General features: G+C 32.5%; 2 protein-coding genes and 1 non-coding gene across 3 annotated transcripts; 2 read left to right on the forward strand and 1 right to left on the reverse strand.

The window, feature by feature from the left end:
• Positions 1 to 1,256: 1,256 nt before the first annotated feature.
• On the reverse strand, positions 1,257 to 3,669 carry LOC143911901 (zinc finger MYM-type protein 1-like). The gene is made up of 2 exons (XM_077430993.1): positions 3,605 to 3,669; positions 1,257 to 3,234 (listed from the first exon to the last, which is right to left on the reverse strand). The coding sequence occupies exons 1-2, from the start codon at positions 3,663 to 3,665 to the stop codon at positions 2,561 to 2,563; spliced, it is 735 nt and encodes a 244-aa protein (XP_077287119.1). The 5' UTR covers positions 3,666 to 3,669; the 3' UTR covers positions 1,257 to 2,560.
• Positions 3,670 to 5,973: 2,304 nt separating this feature from the next.
• TRNAR-UCG (transfer RNA arginine (anticodon UCG)) lies at positions 5,974 to 6,046 on the forward strand. Its single transcript has one exon. It is a non-coding gene; the product is annotated as a tRNA-Arg (tRNA).
• Positions 6,047 to 10,100: 4,054 nt separating this feature from the next.
• Positions 10,101 to 12,270, forward strand: LOC143911948 (uncharacterized). Its single transcript, XM_077431048.1, has 2 exons — positions 10,101 to 10,173; positions 11,454 to 12,270. Exons 1-2 carry the CDS (start codon positions 10,162 to 10,164, stop codon positions 11,994 to 11,996), a joined length of 555 nt encoding a protein of 184 aa, XP_077287174.1. The 5' UTR covers positions 10,101 to 10,161; the 3' UTR covers positions 11,997 to 12,270.
• The last annotated feature ends 13,488 nt before the right edge of the window (positions 12,271 to 25,758 follow it).

The following is a 25,758-nucleotide window of genomic DNA, read 5'->3' on the forward strand; positions in this document are numbered from 1 at the left end:
AAAATCGGTCACATACCTACATAATATATGTATATAAATGTGGCTAAAATCATCCCTTCATTTGTATGAGTTTAGTATTTCGTACACACGCACGATGTAATATAATTGTACGTTTTCATTATAGTGTGAAATTACGTGTATATTGTGTGTCGATTGTGGATAGCGCAATAAAGTAGTGTTAATTACAAAGCGAGCGACCGGTGGTGTAAACGTCGCATAAGTGGACAACAGCGAGCTTCAATTGATGGCACTTCCTGCTTGCCACCATGATTATTAACAACAAATAATAATGGCACGCACATGATTATCACAGGCCGCTGTTTGCATCATTATTACACCATTGTCGAATTCGATCATTATTTTTAAATAAAAAAGGACGATAATGCTCGTCATTTTAATACAATCCACAACAATAGCTCGAATTGGTATGAAGTCGGTTAAAATATTCAATTCACAACACTTTACTGTGGATTGTGAATGCATATAATTATCATCATTATCATCATAGTCAGTGTTGCGCCATCCATTGCGTTTAATCGTCAAATCTCGTCTATGCTTACCTATGTAACCTTTCTATTTGCCAAATTTACCATTGGACGTTGTGCCCCACATTGTCTATAGATCTTTCCAGTTTGATCTTTACTTTCTTCTGCATCCCATTAGGAACAAGATGAGCACTTTATTTGTTCATCTGCTTTTATACATATGTTTCGCTCGTTCGATTATGTCGGCCATCACATTCCGATATCATTTTTTTAAAGCCAGTTTATGTATTGTATATTAAGTAATTTAAAGTTTTTTTTTACCATTAAAAACCAAATATTATACATATATATTGTACATATATGGGAGTTGATCGAGGTGAATGAATATGGATACCTTCATTAATTATTAGCAATGTGACAATACCAATACCATCATGGATGCCATAAAGACGCAAATATATGTATGCATTATTCACACTAGCAATTGATTAATATGCCATAGTGATTTTTTTACACATACACTTTGGAAAAAATTCGTTTAGACATTTTTTTTAGACATATGTACACTTTGAAGTGAGTAAAACGAGTATGAATACGTACGTAAATAAATTGTGAGTAATACAAACAAAAAACGTTAATATATTCGTGTATCACCTTCATATACATATATATGTATATCAGTGGCGGACGGTGGGTGTTAATACCGGGTGTGCTGTGTATGCCGTAGGGCGTAGGGTATAAAATTAGCAATTAAAAAAAAATACTCGTTTTGCATTACAAAAATGTTTAATTTATTAGTTATTTATACATAAGTTCAATGCGACGTTTCTGAGACATAAACTTTTCAATCACGTCTGCATAGAATGTGTCTTTCTGTTTTAATTCCACCAATAACTTTTTTTCTATTGAAATTAAGCTAAGGCCACATAATCTATCTTGACCTTGCGTACCTCTATAGCAAGTTTTTATTCTTTTCAGCGCCGAAAAAGACCGTTCTGCTGAAGCTGTACTGCTTGGTATCGTTAATATTAATTCTCCCAGCTTAAACACCTCTTTAAAACCAGATTCGAGGTTATTTTTTGTCATGAATTGTATTAATTCATGAACAGGTTTCTCTGAAAATTCAGAGCTGGAATATAGCACAATGAGTTCGTTTTTCAATCGAATATAATCAAACAGTGATCCATAAAAATCTTTTAATTTATTAATTAAAACATTTGGAAAATTTTCTTTATATTCGTCATATTTATCATTACAAAGAAGGTGGAAATATTCTAATTTGGAAAGTGAAGAATATCTACATTCGACTTGTGCGATTATGCTATCAACTATTTTGAAATATAATTGACGAAATGAAGTTTTATCTTCTACTTCTGAATAATTTTTTAATCTTTGTGGCCACGATCATGATCATCATTTTTTTCATTTAAATAATTATTCCATAACATTTCAAAATTATTATACCTTTCGTATTTCAGTTGCTGCAAAACATCATTAATTTTTTTACAACAATATAAAACGTCCGAAGATTTAGATTGAAGAATGTTATACAAAACATCAGTTATTCCAAACAGTTTTGAAAAAAATTGAAGAAGTTTAATTGTTTGAAAATCCTCTAAAAAGCCTAAAAACCCTCGTGCTTTTATAACAGTATCTGTGTCCCATAATTCACAATTTTCTATAACATGTCGAAAAAAAATATGTAAATTGACTTCTGTATTGTTGTACTGTGCTACTTAAACGAGATGTAAAATTCCACCTTGTGGGTGCTACAGAGGGAAGTCTTTTTGTCACAAATTCCTGTAAAGCGAATACTCTTTTGGAAGATTTTGAAAAGTATGTAGACAATCCATTTAAAGTTTGAAAAAATGATTTACTTTCTTTAATATCAGAAAGACCTTGCTGCAATACTAAATTCAATACATGAGCATAACAGTGTGTAAAAAGAGCAAAAGGATAAGCATTGAGGACTTTGGATTGCAAACCATTTACGTGTCCACTCATTACACTTGCTCCATCATAAGTCTGTCCAACCAATTTGTCTTGAATTTTAAATTCTTCAACTATGTTCACCATTAGAATAGACCATTAGATGTTTTATCAGCACTAACGTCTGTAAAACTAATAAACCGTTCATGTACATTGCCTTTACATACAAAACGTAAAACTGTTGAGAGCTGTGATTTTGTCATTATATCTGAAGTTTCATCGAGAATAATAGCAACAAAACTTGCTGACTCTACTTCATTTTTTATATGAACTTTAATAACATGAGAGATTGCTTCGATTATGTCATTTTGTATACTTGGAGAAGTACCACGAAAGGTAGTAGCAGTATTTAGAGTATCTAAAACAGAATCATATTCTCGAAGAGCATTTAGATATTCAATGTAATTGCCTTTGTTTACGGAATTACATGACTCGTCGTGACCTCGCAGGGACAGTTCTTGTTTTCCTAGATAGATTATTGCGTTAATAATTCGTTTTAAAACATCTCTATTTTTATTTACTTGTTCATTATGTCGACTTATTTCGGCTTTACGTTGACTGTCAATTAATACGTCGATTCGTTGTTTGCCAAACATTTGTATGGAAAGAAATGATTGAACGTGTGCCTGCGATCCTTTGTGTTTCTTCAGTGCTGCTGTCAAATGGTTGAGATCAGCAAATCCTTCTTTGTTCCACACATTAATATCTTTGGAGAACAATAAACATGGCCAGCAGAAAAGTTTGGATCGAATTTCACAGCCTGTAATCCATACGAATTTTTTATAATTTGAAACGCAAAAATGTCTAGTGTAAACTTTTGTTTTTTCTTTATGCAAACTGGATAAATTTGGAAGAGACGGACACGGTTTCCCATCTTTAATTATTTTTAATTTTATCTCAAAACTTCTATTTGAAAACGGAATAGTTAAAATGTCTTGAACACTGTTAGCCATTATTAGTTATTAGAGGTAATAATATGACCATAAAAATACGAATGTGCGAAAAAGTACGAGACCACGTGCCGCATCGCATTCGGTCAATTGCCGAGTGGTGCGGTGCGGTGCGGTGCGATGCGGTGCGCGGTGCTCTGAAGTCGTAGCACACCGTACGTCTTAATATCGCGAACAAACCTATACAAGCGAATATCCGCCTGCACACTCCAACCAAACCCACCAATTTGCTGCACGGCATAGGTATTCTCTCGTCGCGGCGCACAAACTACATACACACATCACACAACACGCTGCAGACTGCACACCACACCATACACCATACATTTAGCGCACGCGGTAAATACACCATACACATCAATGCCTGCTTATACAACAACACATTATTTTGTATTAAAATACTACTTGGTTTTCACGGGTGTGCGCCGCACACCTAGCACACACCCAATATACGCCACTGATGTATATACATATGTACATACATCGGTTAAATTTCCAGATATTTTAAAATTATTGAAACACATACAAATACATGCTATATATTACTTTTCGTTAAAACTTTGTCCATAAGTTATTATTTAATTATTTTTAACTAGTTGTTTTACCCGGCTTCGCTCAGTATTTGTAATATAAACAGCTTAAACATGGCGAATCTAATAATGAATATTCATTTGTTATCGATGTTACTAACCAACATTACATACTTATTTAGTTAAAAAGTCTCTTTCGAAATTATATATTAGATGTAATTTCGATAGTTGACTTTTCATCATCAATCAACAATAAACAGAAAGGATTAAGCATTCATTGAAACCAAGCGATCCATCTAGATAATAGACACAAAAGTAAATAAAACACGTAGGATTTTCACCACTCATAGCTTAGATAGTAGTTTTCCATTATGAATCTAGATGTCACTGCAAAAATGTCTGTAAATTTTGAAATTTATCTATAAAATTTATTTAATTAATACTATTAATGAATACATATTATACAAATTTTACTTATTTTATGAACCATTTTTAGAATAAGAATTTTCAAAGACGTTCATAGCATTATGTATGTATGTGTGTACATTCTGCTGATATTAAATTAAATTTAAATAATCTAAATCCATTATAAAATTATTTTATCCATCATGTCAACAATTAAATATAGGAATGACGACGTGAGTCACATTAACAATTTTTGATAAGTCTAGTCTTTGAAATGTCTATTTGCTTACAGTAAATTTTAACCATACGGATATTCTTGAATTAACGTCTGTGAATTTGAAGAATATATGTATGAGTGTTTGTGCATTAGATATTATAATTCAATATTAAATTTTCATTAAATAAATATGTGTCAGCTAAGATAAACACAAATTCCTTTAAAAAATGTATATCTTGCTATATTTTATATAAATATTATATAGCTAAAAATAAATGATGTAATAAACTGATTAACATCTATCTATAGATGTTTCATAAGTATAAAATTTAAATTTTCTTCAATACAATATGATAATCACTACAGATCGGCAGTGGCGTTTCCATTTCCCAGGAAAGAGGGTTGACTATTGTCAATTACTGTTGTCCTACAAAACTAGAGAGCAAAAAAAAAGGTTGACAATAGAAAATGACAATGTTGAACCCATTTTTTTGTCCAAATAGGAACCGACCGCCGTCCCTTAGTAATAACCAGAGATCGGCGCAGAAATGCGCCAGCACAGAAAAAATGGGATCCTTTTGTCAATTTCTATTGTCAACCTTTTTTTTGCTCTCTAGAGAGGTTAACAATAATCCAATTTTTTTCTGTGCTGGCGCATTTCCGCACCGATCTCTGGTAATAACTAGTCACCGGACCCAGTAGGTGCCGCGTATTGTTCAAAGGTTGTAAATGCATTGTTAAAGGTTTGCCGAACCTTTTTTACAAAGGATTTACAACAATGGAACAATGGATAGCACTGTGACTATCCGGTGTCTAGTAATAACTTTATATCCGAATGAATAATGAAAAAATATGTATAACTATGATATCAAAATAAAAAAAAAGAATAAAAAACTGTAATGAAATGTAATATGCCATAATATGTACCTATTTACATGTAAATAAATGTGTCGCAATTATAAGACATTGATTACTTTTATCGTTGACCATTAATTGTTTTTTTTTCACACACCTATTAACTACCTGATTTTTAACACCAACAATATCTATGTATGTGAGTATACTAATTTGCACTCACCGAATTAAGTTTGAATGTTGTGTTTTATTCTACGAGAATTGATTTTTCTGTTTCTATTACACAGGCTTTAAATGTAGTGAATGAAAAGAAAATATGTATTATTTTTCGAATGTAAGATATATTTTAGTATAGCATATATTTTAGTGGGGTTTAGTGTTGCTGTTATACAGTTTCTTACTGAATAAATAATCTAGAAAAAAATTTAAGTTCGCTAAACCAAAGTCAAATATATCGTCATCATCATCAATCAATGATATTTGATGTATTATTCGTATAAAATTTTTGGTTTATATTGACTAATGAGACCATCTGTGACGTGGACCGTGTGGCCTAATGGATAAGGCGTCGGACTTCGGATCCGAAGATTGCAGGTTCGAGTCCTGTCACGGTCGAAAGTTTATTTTTGAAAAAAATATATTCAGTTCTAACTGAAAGAATATTTTGAATTATTTAAAGTAATAAATGTATTAATTGGGTTCTTTATTGTTTTAGACAATTTTTAATGTTAACAATTTATTACATTAAAAATATCGCAATAAATAATTTTACTAACGACATCTATATACAAAATATAATATTACCGTGGCCCTAAGTATGGAACCGTAAATTTCAATTAAACTTCTGAAGTTTTATTAATTGCGTATAGATGGATACAACAAATTTATAAAATTATTTTATTTTATATTGATAAATATTACATATATATAAGTTAGAAATTTGTCTATTTCTTCTCAAATTTTAATTATCGTATTCCGTTAATAACTTAATAGCTATACTTATTATTTATTAAAATTTCTTATTTTAAATGATCAAAAATAAAATGTAAAAGTAAAAAATTGTATACAATTTATATATGAACATAAAGAAAACTCGCGATATTCGGTCAAGGTAACATTTGGTTAATAATAAAACAACAATTTTATAGGACACTAAAAATTATTTCTTTTTCGAATCAACTCATTTCATTAAATTGATTCTCCGAAACAAGGACGTGTAATTTACGAACGAGTCCTGCAATAAATTCGTCACACGTGTCAACAATTGTTTTTCAACGTCACTCTGAATTGGGCCATCCAGGGGCGTGAATAAAATCACTATTGATCCAATCAACGCTGCTTGAACGAGCAGATTATTATCCTCTTGTGGTTCGTAAGACACATATAATATGCTGTTCTAATGATCGTGACCCACCAATCAAATGACCCAGCGGATGTCAATAGATCCTATGAAATTGTCATCGCTTGTATGTACTTTTTTTTCCATTTTGTAATAAAACTAGTAATTTATTTGTAATTTTAGTGGCATTGCTAAGAAAGAGAAAATCAAGGCTTCAAGTGATTAAACTTGGCCCGTTCTTGTACTCGTTTGGAATATAAATATTTACAAAAAAAATACTCCATGAGCCTTGTACATACATATGTAGGTATATCATGTTCATATTTTAGTCAGAAAAATAATTTTCATATATCCACGTACTACGTTTTTAAAATTATCGCAGATGCACCGTTATAACAATAATAAACATTCATGAACATATATGAATAGAATGCACATCCTCGTCGATTTGGCACGTATTAAATAATTGATGCTAAATACCAGCATGTATATATGTTACACCGAATCCGTGAAATTGTCTATTACACGCATTCGGCAAGAGAATTGCCGAATGCGTGAAAAATGCAAGCACGTTGCCCAGTTCACGGATTCGGCAAATTCTTTGGCGAATGCGTGTATTCGGCATGAATTTGTCTGCTCAAAGCGTGGAGTCGGCAAATAGACAGCAGCGCTCCGGTGTTGTTTTTTAGAACTGGACAGCGTGGACAAGTGTCAAAGTGACAGCTGAATGAGGATGTTTAATTTACATATTATTATGTATAATATGACTACAAAAATATGTTTCGATCATCTCATATAACTTACACTGTAACAACTCCTGTGAAATGCGCCAAATTTAAATTTGAGCAAATTCTATCTGTGACGGTGGGAAAAGTTGAAAAAATTGTTAAAATTTTTAATGTTAATTTATATCATATAAAAATTATGTACTATGTATGAACACACAGTTAGTTCCACTGTATGTTTGTGTAAAAGAAACGTTACATAGTGACTTATTGTTTAAATTTAGGGTACATTTTTAGCCCATTCTCAAAGACTTAAAAGAGTGTTTTTCTGTAATAGTTCCTTGTCGAAACAATTTTTGTATTTTAGTTCGAACCAATGAGTGAGAGGTGACTACGAGATTGTTAAAATACAAAATGTTCCAAAGCCGAAGTCATGCAGGGCTGTTTTGATCCTCAAGACAAATGCATCTCCGAACTCCGGAGAAACGTATGCAGTTAGATACAGCGTTTCACACCGGGTGATTTCTTAGCCGCTCACATTTTCATATGTACAATTGGTCTGGTCGGTGTAGGCTAGAGCTATGTTCTGGGACATGTGTAATAAAATTAAATATTTATAATATAATACTGATTCTTCACAAGGTATAAAATTCCAACTGTTAAAATATTGATCAAAATGTATAAAAATAGCATTAATTTATGTATAAGTTATATGAGATGATCGAAACATATTTTTGTAGTCATATAATACATAATAATATGTAAATTAAACTAAATTAAACATCCTTATTCAGCTGTCACTTTGACACTTGGTTATAATATAACACGCTGTCCAGGTCACGCATTCGGCAAAGAATTTGCCGAATCCGTAAACTGGGCAACGTGCTTGCATTTTTCACGCATTCGGCAATTCTCTTGCCGAATGCGTGTAATAGACAATTTCACGGATTAGGTGTAACATATACATTATAAAAAATGGGAATGGACAAAGAAAATTTGGTTAGATTGATTTTGAAATAATCATTTATATTTGACGAACCTTAAATTAGTATGGAAAACTTATTATTTACTTATTAAAACTTATTTATTTATTTACTTATTAAAATTTATTACTTATTACTTATTAGTATCAGAATCTTAAAATAAATACAAAAAATTCAAACGCTTATTTATGTATAGATTTTCACCTGGATAAATGGATTTTCTAGACTTGGATTTTTGTATTGAGGTCTAATGGTCCGTTTATATTATTAACATATCGGCACAACACTGCACGGAAAATACTATTTAGATATATTCATGCTATACAGCAGCGCCTGTTTTTGGTATGTTCACACATGTTTTGGACGAGTGCACGGCAAAATCGGCTTACATATACATATATACATACATTACAGAGTGCAAAAATACGGCGTAATATTGCTTGCGTCGTATTTTCGAATGAATATTGTCTCAATATGACGTTTCCGAAACACTTTCGAAAAATTTCAAAGAAAGTGCCCGGAGAAAACAGATTCTGATTGATACGTTTCGGTGTCATGTACTGTTGTATAGTATGAATAGATTGTATCGGTTGCTGTTGTTTTGAATACGCCAAATATACAAACTCAGGTACATTAGATGCTACAGTTTGTTCTCTTCTCCTGGGGTACGTACTAATTTGATGTTTTCATCGCCTTTTGCTCGGGGCATCAAGCTCCTCAACCAGATTTGTTTAATCGAAAATATGCTAATCTGGTTGGTAAATTGTTTAATTTGAGATCGTAAATGTGTTTCACATTTAATTGATCACATTTAATTAAAACAAATCCCATTTAATTGATCATTATATTTTTGATTTCATTATATTTTTTTTATTTTTCTATTATGTTTGTTCTTTACTTTAAATTATCTTCATGCTTTATTATATAATATATCTTATTATATTTTGATATTCAATTTTTACTTTTATATCTTTTGTTATTTTTTTATGTATATATGCCGAGCTATAATGACGCCCTAGAGCATATTTGTAGTGTCAATATTGCTTTAATATAATAAATAAATAAATCAATTACGGAAAATATGAAAGTGTCTATATAGAATGTAATAAATAATATTTTTTATACTGCTGTTTACGTGCAGTTGCCGGCTTGAACAGTGCTGGTATAAACAAACCTTAAAAGCATAGAATTAATTATACGTAAGAATACATTTTGTCAAACTGAATATGTCCATTAACGATTTTTGAATCATGTCAACGAAAACGCCTACTCATCACGTTTTATTTATCCGTACGAGCGATACGTTGCGATGTATAGTTTCACAAAAAACTGACATGGTCAGGTTTGAGTGAAATGGTATTATGTCATTGATGAATATCGATCATTCAACAAAATTTCGATTGAAAAAGTTTTTGCACAGCGTGGTCAGTTAGCGTTCGACAATAATGGGACAATATGACAATAATCGACGGTGTGAATATAGCGATTTTATCTCACGGTATACGGGCGTCAGTTCGATTATTTTTTTTATGGTTGGGTGATGATACTTCATGGATTACCGTAAACAAAGGTATGGAAACACTGTGGACATATAAAACCTCGATTGGTCAACAAGAGCGCTCATTGCCGTTCGCGTTGAAGAGCTGATCGGTGCGATTTGGCGTTCTCCAATTCACTGACAAAATGTTGCTCAAGGTAAATGATTTCCACCATTACAATATCATTTTTCGAAAAAATCCTATAGGAAAAATGTATTTAATAAATATACTAAGTAAAAAAAATTCTTTTGAAAAAAGTTTTCATACTATTTTAATGTTTTTAGTAATAAATATGTACATAATATTCAGAATTCGTTATTTATTATATTATTATGTACAGCGAATTGTAATAAATATTAAGAAATTATTATTATTTACTAATCATACAAATTTATGGAATTTTAATACTGTTAATATTTTTTAAATCAATTTTCATAATATGAAACAAACGAAGCTCATCATAAATTCACTGTATTTCAATGTAAATATTATAAAATGAAAAGTTCTTTGAAGACGCTTTTTAATTCCAAATTGAATAAAATATTAATTATTACCTTGATTATGCATGCAATATTCATGCGGCATGTCAGCTTTTCCCAGGGGGGGGGCATTTATATATTTATATATTTTTATCAATAAAATTGATAGTAAAGTAATTTTAAAGGATAAACGAGTTTTACAAATATCTTTCAAAGCCAGACAAACAACAAAACAAAATATATTTGGCAGTTAACCTTTTTTTTCTGGGAAAAATTGACGTGTCTAAAGAATTTTAATATTCTATTTTTGTTGGTTTCGTATTTTAATGCGAAATCATAACAATACATTAAACAACGTGGGTAGTCCCGTTCAAATCTGGGAGGGGGGGGGGCTGCCCACCCCCAAATTACGCCCCTGAATATATGTATAGCCAATATGTAATAAATAATGTTATGTATGGGGTAAAATTGTTGCAACATTAAAAATAGTTTTTGAAGCTTCCGGCTACCGAGTGAATAGATAATGCCGCAGCATACGAATTATAATTTTTCAATTACATAGTAAAAAGGAAGTTCTATTGAGTAAAACACTACATATTTCTATTGTTGTCATTTTATACCACATGTTTTACTCTATAATTATCGTTCGAAAATATATAGAGTTCATTTTAAAATCTGTTATTAAATTTTCATAGTATTTTCCGGTTTTGATATACATACATACATATGTCGTAGATGAAATTTTGATGAAGTGTAGCTGTTTAGTGTGAATTCATGATTTTTGAGCTGTTTAGTTTGAATGTTTAAATTATACAACAATGCGAGGTTCTTTCGTTTGTTCGTCTATACATGTTAAATTTTGAATCAAGGTTGTTTGCAATTGTATTCCAATTGAGCGTTGTGCATTTTTGTTTTATTGTTTTGCAAATTTTAATTTAAATTGCATGTGTTTTGATAGATTTGTACATTGGTGGCCCTATCGGCTATATTCAACTACTGCGTCGCTGAAGAGTCCATCTTAGACGATGTTAGCAAAGGTTTGTCGAACGTTGGTGAAGCTATCGGCTCGTCTGTCCACAAAGCAGTAGATACAGTCAAGCATACTGCGGCTAATGCTAAAGAAGGAATTTCCCATCAAGTGGAAAATATGAAAGATCATGCATCTAACGCAAAGGATTCGGTATCAGATAGCATGGATGACGTCAAGGACAAATTGCACGATGTCCAGGATAAAGTTGGGGACACTGGAGAATCGTTTCTGGACACCATCGGCCGTCATGCAAATGAGGCCGCCAAGAAGATCAAGGAAGCTGCCCAAAGTGTGGGGGAGAAGTTTGGAGAAGCAACTGATTATATTGGCGAAAAGATAGGGGTCATCAAACCAAAAATGGAAGACGCTGGACAGAGCATCAAAGAGACCATTTCTGGATTCCACGAAGGCGATCTTGAATCTTTACATCGTTCTAGACTCGTCAGACGTTCGTCGGGTAGTGATGTTTAGTTTGCTGACGTATGTTTGTAAATCAGTGGTTTCAATCAATGACACAAATAAAAGGTAAATTCTTATTAAAATCATTGCATTTAAGATTGTTTATATGATTTTATTGAAAAAAAAAACTCTCGTTTTATAATGTGTATTTAAAAAAATATATATTTATTTAGTTTCATAATTTTAAATGAATCCAAATATTTCCATTGAAATTGTACTATGAATAAAACGGTAATATTGAAATAGATTACATTTCCCATATTATACTCATGGAAACCACTGTTTGAAAAAAAAAACAACAATTGTGATAATATGCATTCTGCGTTGAAATATAATAGTTAATTTTATGAATTTATAAATAAATATATGAATATTTTTAATTTTTAAATTATTTTTCATTGCATTAATAGTTGTTATATCATATTATTTGTCTGTCCGGTCACATGAAAATAAAAAAAAAATCCGGATACAAAAATTTTATGAAAAAAATTACATACAGGTAGGTAGGTATGTACATATACTTTCAATGCGTTATTTTAAGATTTTTTAATTTAATTATTCTCGATGAAATTCTTTAATCACTGATGAAAAAAGTTTGATAAGACCCCTTATGAAGAAAGTGAAAATTTTTTGAGTAAACCGGGAGAAAGTTATTTAATTATCGCTTTCGCGAATGGCAAACGCGTTTCGTTATGGAAACAAAATCGATTCAAAATACCTGGCAAGAAAAATTAGTAATCCGCGCTAAGGAGAAGGGACGGGGGTTCAATTTATTTAGTGAAGAAAACCTGACCCGACACCGACCCCCTCCCATTTAACTTAATTAAGATCGAAATAAAAACTTTATTCAGCTCTTCTCGACTAATTAACAATGCGGGTTCATTACGATGTTAAAAATTGAATTAAAATATGAATGGTGAACAGGCGGAGCTCTCCCCTCATTCATCTTACGTTTTATATGCATGTAACCAAATTGAACCAACCCTGGTGGCGATCAGACCTACATACATAGAGCAATTTTCCATTATCAGTTTTATTGTACCACTTTAATATTCATATTATATAATTTATTCTTTTCACTTATATCTATTTCATATTGAGAGGTGCCGCTTTGTTGCTAAATATTTATTTTTACTGATAAAATTTTTGGAATGATATTTCTTTAATAACAATTATTCTATTTCAAGTAAATAGCAACAATTTGTTTGAAAATTTTCGATGTTAATTTTTATAAGGAAAAATTCAAAGGAAAATATCTCGAACAAAATCTCGCAAGTAGGTGTTGAAATATTTAAAACATATGTATGTATGTAGAGATAAATGGATCTCCTCATGTACAATACTTAGTAAACATTCATATATATAAAATAGCTTTTGATATTATTTAAAAATAAATCCAATCGGAAAACTTAGTTCTTATAGAAATCGGGATAATTCAAGAAGAAAATTCCGCCTTTAAAGATTTAATCTTTATTTCTTTTTCTGTGAGAATTGTGCACGAGAGAGAGGTAATAATACAATGGGGAAACTATACCTCTTTGACAAGTCTATCCGGGACTTTTTTTTGCCATACCCGACCAAGTTTGACTTCCTTCAGGGTGGCAAAGGGAAAACCGGCGCCGGGGCCAAATCCCTTTTTCCGGTTTGTAGCTATCGCATTACACTGACGCGACCGCTTACCTAGAGGATACATTTTATACACGTCTTAGCGTTTTAATAGCGAGCGAATGAGGGGAGAAAAACCAGGCCGGGGGTGGGGGGGGGGTGGGGGAGGGGGCGAGATGAGGGAAGAGGGCGGCTAAGCTTTTTGCCGTTAAAACGCGCCCGATGCCGGATTTTGTTTTGGGGCTTTGTTGTTGTCCTGCGCGGCCATTTTTGTCCTTCCATCAGACCATAATTAATTCTCGCTGTCACACGACAAGTCACGGGCTAAGTCCCAGAAACAACTTGGAAACCTTAATTATTTCAGCAAAATTGCCGGCATTATTGCCTCAGCAGGCGCGACCTTATTAAGCAATAATGCGTCGAGATATTAATTAATTCACGCGCAGCGCCACTGATAATCAAGTTATATCTAACCGCTAGACTTTAATTTACACGTGTGAAATTGCATACTGTTAAATTTATAGCTTTCAATGGGATTGGAGGGCGATTACGCTCGCAACGCCGCAGACGTCTTCGCCAACGGTCTGAATAATTTTCACAAAGCACGTAAACACATACGCACATGTGTATCTAAGCATGTTTTCTTTTTGTACCTATGTGTGTAGTTGAAATTAAATATTTTCTGTTCAGTCGACTTCCCAAATTTGTCATCGGTTCGGTTTAATTCGGCGCGGGCAGTCAACTGTGATGGTGGCTCCTCTCCCTACGCTTATTGTAGCGATGTCAAAAGTTATCCCTCTGTGCTGGTCGCCCTTCAGGAATTTTTCTTTGTTCCGATAACTTGGAAGCCAATAAAAGTCTCCAGACTTTCGTCCCCCTCCAAAAAAGTATATATGTATATACAATATATTTTTTTAATTTCCAAGAATCAAGCTATACAACCGTTCTTATAAGTTTCACAAAAGAATGTATTTATACGACGAACATTGTCTGTAGATTTTAGCAGAATACGCAAAATACTCAGTACTATAATATTTTAATTAAATAACATATAATACTATCATTTTTGAACAGTCTAATTTTAAATAGCAGTCGATGGATACTTTTCACACAAACAAAAGTGGTTCACTATTGTCAATTTCTCAGATTTTATTTTTAATTTTTTGCTTTGAACACTAATTGAGTGGTATATTGTTATTTGAAAAGCATCCTACCAACGCCGATATTTGTTTATAAAAAAGTGACGGGATGTTTGTAGGTATGTGGCGAGTGCGTAGCAAGTATGGAGATTTCAAAAAATAAATTTTTGAATTAATAAATTGAAAATTTCGATTTCAATTCCGATTCCGATTCCCAATTCCCATTTCAGTTCCGATTCCTGATTTATTTTTCAGTTATAATTCCAATTCCTATTTCAGTTCGATTTCCGACTCCTATTTAATTTCCAGCTCCCGATTTCATTATTATATTTACAGCTCTGCTTTTCAGTTCTGATCCCCGACTCCGATTCTTGATTTCTATTTCAGTTCCAATTCCCGATTCTTATTTCAGTTTCAATTCCCGATTCTTATTTTAGTTCCGGTTCTGAATTCCTATTTTAGTTCCGACTCCGATTCCTATTTCAGTTCCAATTCCGATTTTCGATTCCTTTTTCAGTTCCAGTTCCGATTCTGATTCCTATTGCGATTCCAGATTCTATATATTTCAGTTTCGATTCCTATATTGGTTCCAACTTCCGTTGCGACTTTGGTTGTAATTTCGATTTCGACTTCAGTTACGATTACGATTACCACGACAATTGTTGTTATTTGTAAATCTTAATATACATATAACTTTATTTTAACGCATTTATTAATTATTTTCCTGAAACCACTTGTTGAAATATCAACGGGCACAACATTATATAGTTTATTATAAAATTCATAAGATATTCTGTTACCTTAGATCAGCTTTGATTTTTGTGTTAAAATGAATACAGCGTAACTACAAACACCTACTGTGTATAAATATGAGATTTTTTTCAATATTTCGCACGCATAAAATAAGACGAAATTTTCATGGGAATGGAAATTCTCCATAGGATATAAAAAACGATGAGGGAAAGAAAAGAATTGGCTACCGGGAATGGTATATGGATATTCACCCTTGCTAATTTTAAATGAAATAACTAAAGCAACGGATCATAACAAGGATTGTAATGCACGTAAACAAACATTGGACGTGATTCGAACATTGAACATTGTACATACATACATGTAAGTTATGTATGAATAATTAAAAGTATTTACACAAATATTTTTTTTGCAATACATATTAAACCTCAAGATTTTCATCAAATTCACTGAAAGTTATAAACAATATCAATGATATGGGTCTACGTGACGAGACAGAATGTTAAATTACAGAAAACACAAATATCGGAAGGCAAAGATCGAAAATCGAAAGATCTTAAGTCAAAGATAAAAAAAAAATGGTGCATGGTAAACGGTACATACTCACTTAATTTGCGCGAGCAGGATACAACGGGAACAAGAGGAACATTCTTTTCCTCCCGTATTCTGCGCGCGCACATTAATACGGGAGGAAAAGCCTGTTCCTCTTGTTCCTATTGTATCCTGCTCGCGCAAATTAAGTGAGTATGTACCGTTTACCATGCACCATTTTTTTTTGATCTTTCGACTTAAGATCTTTCGACTTAAGATCTTTCGATTTTAGATCTTTGCCTTCCGATATTTGCGTTTTCTGTAATTTAACATTCTGTCTCGTCACGGAGACCGCAATGATATATGTATGTATGTATCTTCACATTCAGATAAAGATGAATCGTGCTATTTTTTCTTGAGCTGTGCAACAATTTTCAATTAAGTACCACCAAATCTAGCATACTACCCAAAGTACACTTACTTAAATCTTAAATGATTTGTAAAAATGATATTTTTTACTTTTTTTCCAAACTTCATCTGTCTGATCAATGATTCCATACAAGAGATTCTCAAATTTAGCATACGAATTATAGATATTAATATAATATAGTACAATAAAAATAGATTTATACATAGAAGCAATTCATTCGTCAATCCTATGTATTTCAGTTTGTAAATGTTTGTTTTCAATCATATCCGTTTCAATAGAAGACTTCAAGGAAAGACATTGCTGTCAACCGGATACAAAACTTTTGGCTACTCTACTCCAAGTGTAGATGCTAAGGGGTTTTATTTATTATAAGCTTTTTATTTAAATACTAGCTGAGCCCGGCATGCGTTGCAATGCCACAATAATCCATGCAATTCCCGTTCCCGTTCCCAATTGTCGGAAAAACACAGGCAGCGAACACGTTGGTCGCGACGCGAAAACATTTGAAACTATAGCGTTGTAATGACACTCATTCCCGTTTTTTTTCACAGTAATTCTCCCAGACATGCATACAACAAATCCTTCCATCTTAATCGTTTCAGTGGTTTAGAAGCCTATTTGAGACACACAGACAGACTGACATTCAATTTTATATATATAGATATTTTGAGCTTTGTCATGGGTGATTCGAATAGTGATTGCGAGAGGTCCTGTAGTGGGAGTGCGTGCGACAGTGGCCCATCCGGATCACTATACCGTATCCCGGTCCAAGTTTAGGATGCAAATTAGATTGATTACGCCCGAGGGAGGACGCCTCGTCCATTTGCTCGGTCTGTGTGGACGAAGGGATGGGAGGCTAGGGATGGTAGCGAGAGGGGCTGGAGGGTCAGCACCGAAAACGCCGAATTAATGAAGTCTCCGACTGTATAATCCGGTCCCTCCACTTTGCATCCCATTTGCATAGTTTGTCGTTTGGGCCGCGAGTCGCTTTTGACTTTTTAGAATTGCCACCCCGTGGCGGACGTGCTATACGACCGATCGGACAAGTTACCACCGTCGATACCGGAAGGATTTTACTAACCGATTCGAATTAGTGAATTAGATTCGAACTGGAGTTCTCAATCACAAACCAGACAGTCACCAGCAGGGCACTGTACATATATTATACGAGTGTGGCATAGGCGTGAAACTATCTCAATTCGTAAGAATTAAATTAGTGGTAAATACCTACAATATGAAAAAAAACAATCTTTTTATCGTTATACTATGTGAAAGAATATCGCTTTGTAATAACAGTAATTAATTGCCCTGATGACATATATACAGTTGTTAAAATCTTTTTGTGTATAAAAATGTATAGAATTTCGCAAATTACCGTAGTAGTAATCAAAATTATGGTATATTTAAAAAAAAAGAGAAAATGGTGACAACTATTAAATTAAATAATATTTGTAAAACGGCAACTCTGGTATTTTTACTCTCACGAGAATTGATAAGCAAAATAAAATGTTAAGTTCACCGTTCAAATACAGCGTGCAAATCTATTTTGGCCTGGTTTTATTTTTTTGTACAAAGAAAACAAAAATAATACTTTTAATAATCCTTTACCTCTGGGAATTCTTATAGCTTTACTAGCAAACTTTCAGTTCGAAAAAATAGTCCTATAACGGTACATGTGTAAATAATTACACATATATATGTATGTATGTATATATACATACATATATGTACATGTACAAACATATGTATATACATTGGTTGTCCCAATATTCACGCAAGATTTGAATTTGATGCCATTTGTGCGGTAAAGTGTTGCCAACGAAAAAAAAAGACAACGTGATGGCTGACAGTTCAGGGTTATTAAAAATGAGAAAAAATCATCAAAATAATTATTAAACTTAATTATTAATTAATTGAATTACTGCATGAGCCATTTCCTGGTCGTGTGATTTCCCGTTTTGGTGATTAGGAATGACCACCCAGATCATGCCATTTAACGCCTTTGGACTTTTTCTTTGGGATTTTCTGAAGTCTAAGGTTTATGCCAACAAGCCCACGACCAGCCACGCCTTGAAGGAGGAAATTGAGCGCTGTATCAACGAAATTCAGCCACATTAATGTAAAACGGTCATGATTATTTCAACAAAATGTGCGTATGTGCCAGCAAAGCCGTGAGGCTATTTACCCAATATGCTATTCCATACATTACCCTATACTGTATACTATATGAATCAATAAAACAAATTAACTAAAAATATAACTTTTCAACTTACTATTGAAGTGAAGTTTCCACGAAAACTTTACCTCTAACCTTACCATCTAACCTAGTACCACCTTAACCTAGTCGAACTGTGTTTTCAGTTGTAATATATTTTAACCAGTTAGAATGTAATTCTCCATATGAATCAACTTATGTGGTTAAGATGGAATATGTATATTCTAACTAGTCAAAATTATCAAACAACTTAGTTACAGTTCGAATTGAATCTTCCTGTTGTAATACACACCAGGAAGATTCAATTCGAACTGTAACATGTGTATATGTTACAGTGAAAGCATATTTCAAGTGAAAATATATTTTCACCAATTCAAGCAGTGAAAATATATCAAACAATGAATTTACAACGTTTAACTCTAAAAACTGAACCCTAACAAACCAATCTTAAATGAATAGGGCCACCCATTACTTAACCTAACCAATCCTAACCCTTAAATAATACCAACCCTAAAACCAACCCTGAAAATGTAACTGGTTATGATTTCACTGAAACGTCAGTGAAAATATATTTTCACTTGTAATATGATTTCACTGCGACATATGTATGTATGTATATACAAAACACTTTTTTTACATGGTGAAATATTTATTTTATGAGACAAACATTAATTATTAAAGAAAAATAGAAATAATTGAATTTTAAACGTTTTTAAAAAATTTTAAAGCCTTGTTAATAGCTTAAAAATCTATTAATGATCTAGAAATTTCTCGTATATTAATGATATTATATACATACATGTAAACAAAAAAAAAATTGTATACAATATACAAACTCCTGTTCAAGCTGACAAAAATAAAACGAGTTTCGAGAAATTGCATCAAAAGATGGACGAAAGAAGTCCTCATACGTTACCCGATAGAATGCAAAAGGGTGCAAGGAAAATAATAAGAGACATGGGTGGATGAAATGAGAAAAAATTGTGGGATGAGATATCAGCCAATTGAAAACTTGCATATGTATTTAAATGAATGAATGAAAGCGAATATGGCAAGAAGGCGATGACATATTCACGCCCCTTAAAAGTAACTGTAGTGCATTTGGAATGTAAGTTTCGTACTCTGTGGTTAAAATCAGGATGGTAAATTTCGTATTGATACCTTTTGAAAATCACTTATGCATAAAGTTTGAAATATTCCGCCTATGTAAATATGGAAGTGAGTGTACGTTTTCTCTTATATAGACATTAAATATCACTTCCCCTTCTGAACGTCATTTTCTCGATGTGTTCGTTTCAGTATCTAAATGAGGTATTTATTATGTAGGCATTGCAAATTGAGTTTTGAATCGTTTTCGATATCGCTTTCGTTCCACGTCCGCTGCACTCAGTTGATTGATGCACTTTGCTCCCCTTTTTCCCCCTCTCCCTCAATTTTCTTTCCGTTTTACTATCGTTCTCGAAAAGCCTCATTTCCTGGCTCTTGCAACAAATGAAGCATTTGCATCTACGTCATTAATAAATATGAGAAAATTATCGCACAATACGTGACGGGCATGTAAAAAATTTAACGAGGTATATACTACTTGTTTGTTACAATATTCGGTTCAGTGCTTGCGACATTCCACATATTATGTATGTGAATAGCAAATACGATCGTCGTCGTATTACATATGTATATGTATTTGATCATACATTTAACATGTGAGGAGTGCCAGTAGCTAATTTCAAAATCTATTTATATTTCATTCAACAGGTTATACGTAACTTACGAAAATTTTGTTTTTGGGTGAAACTTTTCAACCATTTTGCCTGTTAGATTAAGTTGTTAATAAAGTTTGTGCTTTATACACGTAACATTTATGGGTTAGAATAGCACAATGTAGTTTTCCAATACGACCTGAGGCAAATATTCAAAAACCAAATTGAAATTCCCAACTTAAAGTCAGCGCGTTGTTTCAAAATTTGACCTTCATAACTTATTCGACCGAACGATACCCTGGAGGTTTTTAATTTCTCAAGTAAAAGTTAGAAATGATAAATATTTAAAACATAAGTGAGCTACTTTATTTTAAGCATTATGGAATTATTTTGAAAATACTCCGTTCTTATATCTCATACATATTAATATGTTATCAATTTATTCAAAGTGTGTTCTAAAGTTCGAAATTGCATTTCTCAACTTCAGGTGTAATAAACCGAAGGGGGTCACGAGGAAAGTGTCTCTCAATTAGGGCAAACGACGTACGTCACCTCGGCAAAGTTAGGGGTGGTGTATAGGCCACAGTCAGCCCTTCCGTTTCTAACGCCTTTCCCTTCCGTGAAAACCTCATAAACGACCCTCGTTTAGTGAGTTCTGCGTGCAATTTGCATTTCTACCTTTTAGCATAATTGTTTTCATCGCACTTGTCAACGAGGTCTTCAATTTTGAAACAACACTCGACGATCTCATAATTTAATTACTATCATTAAGAATTGCACTGTTTTCAAATACAGTTTGTATATTGCGTCAAAATTCACATCAATAATACTGCCACATTAAATTTTGAACCTCGTAAATAAAATAAAATTACATACAATATTACTACAGGGAATAAAAACTGTTTTATAGACCATTATATCATTACATCAATTTTATAACTTGCACTTTTTGAATATTTTTTTATAGTTATGGTTTTAAAAGTTTTACAAATAGGATTTTTGGAATTTTTTTGAAAAATAGCAATAACATAATATTGTCTATGATTAAAAATGGATTTTCGGTTAAAAATTCGAGTATCGATATTTATGTAACTTTTTATTATACGTACATTATTTGATGAATATTTCTATATTTTTTCAATTAAAATTCCTATTTTTTTAAAACAACAATACCGCAGTTGAAATATTATAGATTAACTGTACATATTATACATACATACATGATGGAAAAATGAAATAATGTACATATGTATGTATGTACGTGTATGTATGCTGAAAAAATTTAAATGACTTGTCTATATTAGGATTAATGGAATTTGTTACACTTAACACATATATGTACACACATATGGACATAAGTAAATTGATGAGAAGACTTAAATGGAAAATTTCTCTATTCACTGAATCATTATCCACTTATCTTACTTACCTTATCATTTCCAAGTATTCAAATCATTACCGTAGAAATATATTTTTTGTTGCTTCATCACAAGTAGCATCTGTGATTTTTGATAGAGAAATTATGTAGAAATTGAGAAAAACTTTTGTCATCAGATGGATGTCTGCGATGAGATGGATGAGAGTTGCCCAAAATTGAGACGACTAAAAGCATGTTGGGGAGGTCTCCATCCAACATTGGATGGGAATGATGACGATTTAAGATTAAATTCAACTTAATAAGAACTTCACCAGCATTATCATCATCTACTATTCTATATACTAGCTATTCACCATCCACTGCTGGATGAAGGCCTCTCCAACACGCTTCCACTCGTCTCTGTTTTGCGCAACTCTCATCCATCTCACCCCACACATTTTCCTAATTTCGTCTACCTATCTTCCCTGCGGTTTTCCTTTTACCCTTTTGCATTCTCGTGGATACCATGGTAGCACTGTTTTAGTCCAAATTTCGTCCATTATTCTAGCCACGTGGCTAGAATAATGCCTTTGCCATTTCTATCTATTCACTCTATACAGTATATCCACTACTTTATATACTTCTATATGTATTTCTCATCCACGTATACCGTTTATTGTCTTTCCTCGTTATGCCAAGTATACATACATATATAATGTTCCATATTTATTTTAGTGTATTGGACTTTGTGTAGCCACTTTTTCTTCAGGAAAAGTGGCACTTTTGATTCAAAAACCGCATTCATTCGTCCAAATGCACTCCATCCTTATTTAATTCGTCTCTTTATTTTTTATAATAAGAACTTACATAGAACACTCTTATTTGAACATCGCAGTAGAAAGGACGCGAGTTGAATGAAAACTACACATATTTGATTGATATGTATTTTTTAAATTTAAATTAAATTTTCAAGCATCGCAAACATAAAAAATGAAATGAATTGGATTTATTTGAATTTATAGCAACCACTTTAAATATAAACATGGTTGGGTGATTTAATTTAGGTGCATCGGCAATCCTTTTTAATAGAGAAAAGCGTTTTTAAACCCATTTCAAAATGGTTAAGCTATAAGCTATATCAACGGCTTAAATCTTTATTGAAGCTTTAAAACCCCATTAGAATATAATATAAATATCTACTGAAAGTTTAAACAAAGTTATAACGACTACATGTACCGCATAAACTAAAACAGCGAAGATTTATCCGAATATAAAGTTAGGCTGCATAACATTCACGATTATAATTGTGCTGTGGGAATAGTTTGGTTTGTTCTAATAACACTGACTAATAAGCTGTTCGACTATTTCAAATGCAATCCTGATAAACACGAAACTTAATATTACCCGATTGCATGTGCAGATTTTCACTAGTTTCATCAGCAACGACGTGGGTGGGGAAATTTTCCGAATTTCAGCCTTATGTATGCACCTACATATTTTAGTACGCCTTATCAGAATTTAACTTCTCAGGCGGCGAAATTCAGCTTTTCCAGGAACTTAATAAGAGTGCATCGTGTGTGCAAGAGTCAGCCGTTAATACGTTGGGGTTGAGCTGCACTGGCTGTGCAATTTTCCAGGCATCTGGGCGTCGGCGTCGCGACGTCACAGACACTCTACAAGCCTGTCAGCATCCGAGGCGTCTCTCGAAACTTACCCCCAGAACACCATTAGGTACGTGACGCCGATACAAGACCTCTAAGCTCAAAACAGCGGACAACTCCATTTCCTTCAGTGCGAGGCTCAAAACCAAAACTCTCGTTACAAATTGTGAGATTTTCGCTAATACTCCCGACGATGTCGAAAATGCCTCGTCTAATAATAGCTTTCAATCCTAATTTCCTTCGAATCAAAAGTGAGACGGGTTGAATACCAATCAAATGCTATACTAAAGTGTAAAGTATATAAAATATGTTTTCAATAAGCAAATATTTGTTTTAATTAGCCAGCAGCATAGCTCGGTCGTTAAGCTTCTGCTTGGCGTTGAGAGGCGGCGGGTTCGATCCCTGGGTCCGGGCCTCGAATGAAAATGAATTTTTCACAGTATGCTGTTGGTTAGACCTGGATTTGTGACTTCAGGTTGATATTTTCCTATCGGAGTTTGCCAATTTTCTTTGATTTCATTGTTGAAACGGTTCCCAGAAAAAAATTGGCTAAAAATCTTTCTTATACGATATGTCACCTATAATTTGTTATTAATTAATGTACAATAAATAAGTTTGTGTACAAATTAATAGATGTCTCATTGATTTACGAGTTTTACAGTGTCTCGTAATTCAGTGATTTATTTAAATATGCTGAATTGTAATTGACCGGGAAGGCGCATTGGGGTTTACCTGTAAGGCCTTCCTGGTATATATGTATGTAAAAAAAAAAAAATAATAATAAAAAATAAAAATTTCATTTCAATTTTATTCATGATTTTAAAACTACATAAAGCCTGTTGTATTATATGTATGTATAATGCATTCAAATACCCGTGGGTAAAATACGCAGTGTTCAGTTAATCACGCCTGAAATTGAAGTTTAGTGAAACTATTCGCAATTCCCTCGATAATTGGCTTATATTTTATATGTAGTAAAAAATAATTACATTTGCCTTAACGACTCATTTAAATATTCTGGAAAATATAATTATTATATATTTTTAATTTTAAATAGTTATATTTTAATTTGAAATTTAAAAATTCAATTAAAACCCCCTTTATATAGGGTTGTTTATTACGAGTCAAACCGGGACAATCTCTCTCCCTCTTAACAATATTAAACCACTGAATTTTTAGTTTGTATTATATTATAAAATTTATAAATTTTAATATTAATTCTTTATGAATAACAGAAAGGAAAGTTAAAGCAAAAAATTAAGTCCTAAATATTTTATATGACAAAATTATATAAAAAATATTGAAATAATCTTTTATAAATTTTAAACATTATACATAATTAAAGCCATTATAATTTTAGTTAAAAAACAATATTAGCAAAACTCACCAACGTTCATATAATTAAATAAAACTACTGCAGAGAGATTGTATATGTAATTATGCATGAACTGTCTTGTTTGTTTAATAATAACGAAACCATTTAAAAGAAAAATGTTTCTTTTGACAAAATATCACAACTGTTTATACTGTGAGTTGCAAAGGGGCGGTAGAATGCTGCATATGGATAGCTAGCTGCCATTGCTCCGAGCCGACATTAAATTTTAATGATTTCCAAAAGGGTGGTATAAATAGGCGTATGGATAGCTTGCTGTCATCGTTTCAATCTGATACAAGATTTTGATTTGAATTTCAATAAGTCCGTTAATGATTAAACTCCTCTAGCTTCATGTCGGACACATTTGCTTACTTCAATGTTAGCTAGCCTCCGTATATCGGTAAGATATCAAAGCGACCTGGAGAGTGCAAATGATTCAAAATCAGATCAAAATTTTTTGACGGGCAGTGAAGCTAATAAAAAGTTTGTAAGAGTGTCTTACAAATAGCGCCTATTTCGTGATTGTATTACATATTTAGATGGAGCTTTGTGAGTGAGAAAACATTATCGATTCACTATAAATCGATTGATTCCTGATACATACATACTTTTTCCGTGTCCGTTTTAGGCACAGTTTTCCAAAATATGTAAGAGAGAGGCAAAAAGTGCATCGTTGAATATATTTACATATGTATGTATGTACATATATACGTAGCCGCAGCGCGTAGTGTATACTATGTAGATATCCACATTTTATTTATAAATTATCAGTTCATGCTAACGCATTTTTGCATTCTGAATTAAATGTAGGTAGGTATCTAAAAAGTGGTAAACATGGATTTTTGAGTGTACCGAATGGTTTGTTCGAGACATCGGGACAAAATACTCGAAAATGGTGACAAATATTGAATAATCGGGACGTATTGTATAGTATTGTTGTTACCAAAATGCCTATTCAAAAAAATACCTATCAGAGATTTATAATTTTTAGCCAATTTTTTTAAAATG

The sequence above is a fragment of the Arctopsyche grandis genome, chromosome 5 (genome assembly GCF_051622035.1).
Source record: "Arctopsyche grandis isolate Sample6627 chromosome 5, ASM5162203v2, whole genome shotgun sequence".
Taxonomy (NCBI): Eukaryota; Metazoa; Arthropoda; class Insecta; order Trichoptera; family Hydropsychidae; genus Arctopsyche; species Arctopsyche grandis.

What these genes read in the sequence shown, in the direction of transcription:
- LOC143911901 (XM_077430993.1), bottom strand. Translation starts at nt 3,665, where the DNA reads ATGCCGTGCAGCAAATTGGTGGGTTTGGTTGGAGTGTGCAGGCGGATA. An exon ending in GCGGATATTCGCTTGTATAG is followed by an intron (nt 3,235 to 3,604) that starts GTTTGTTCGCGA and finishes TATGGATTACAG; the next exon opens with GCTGTGAAATTCGATCCAAA.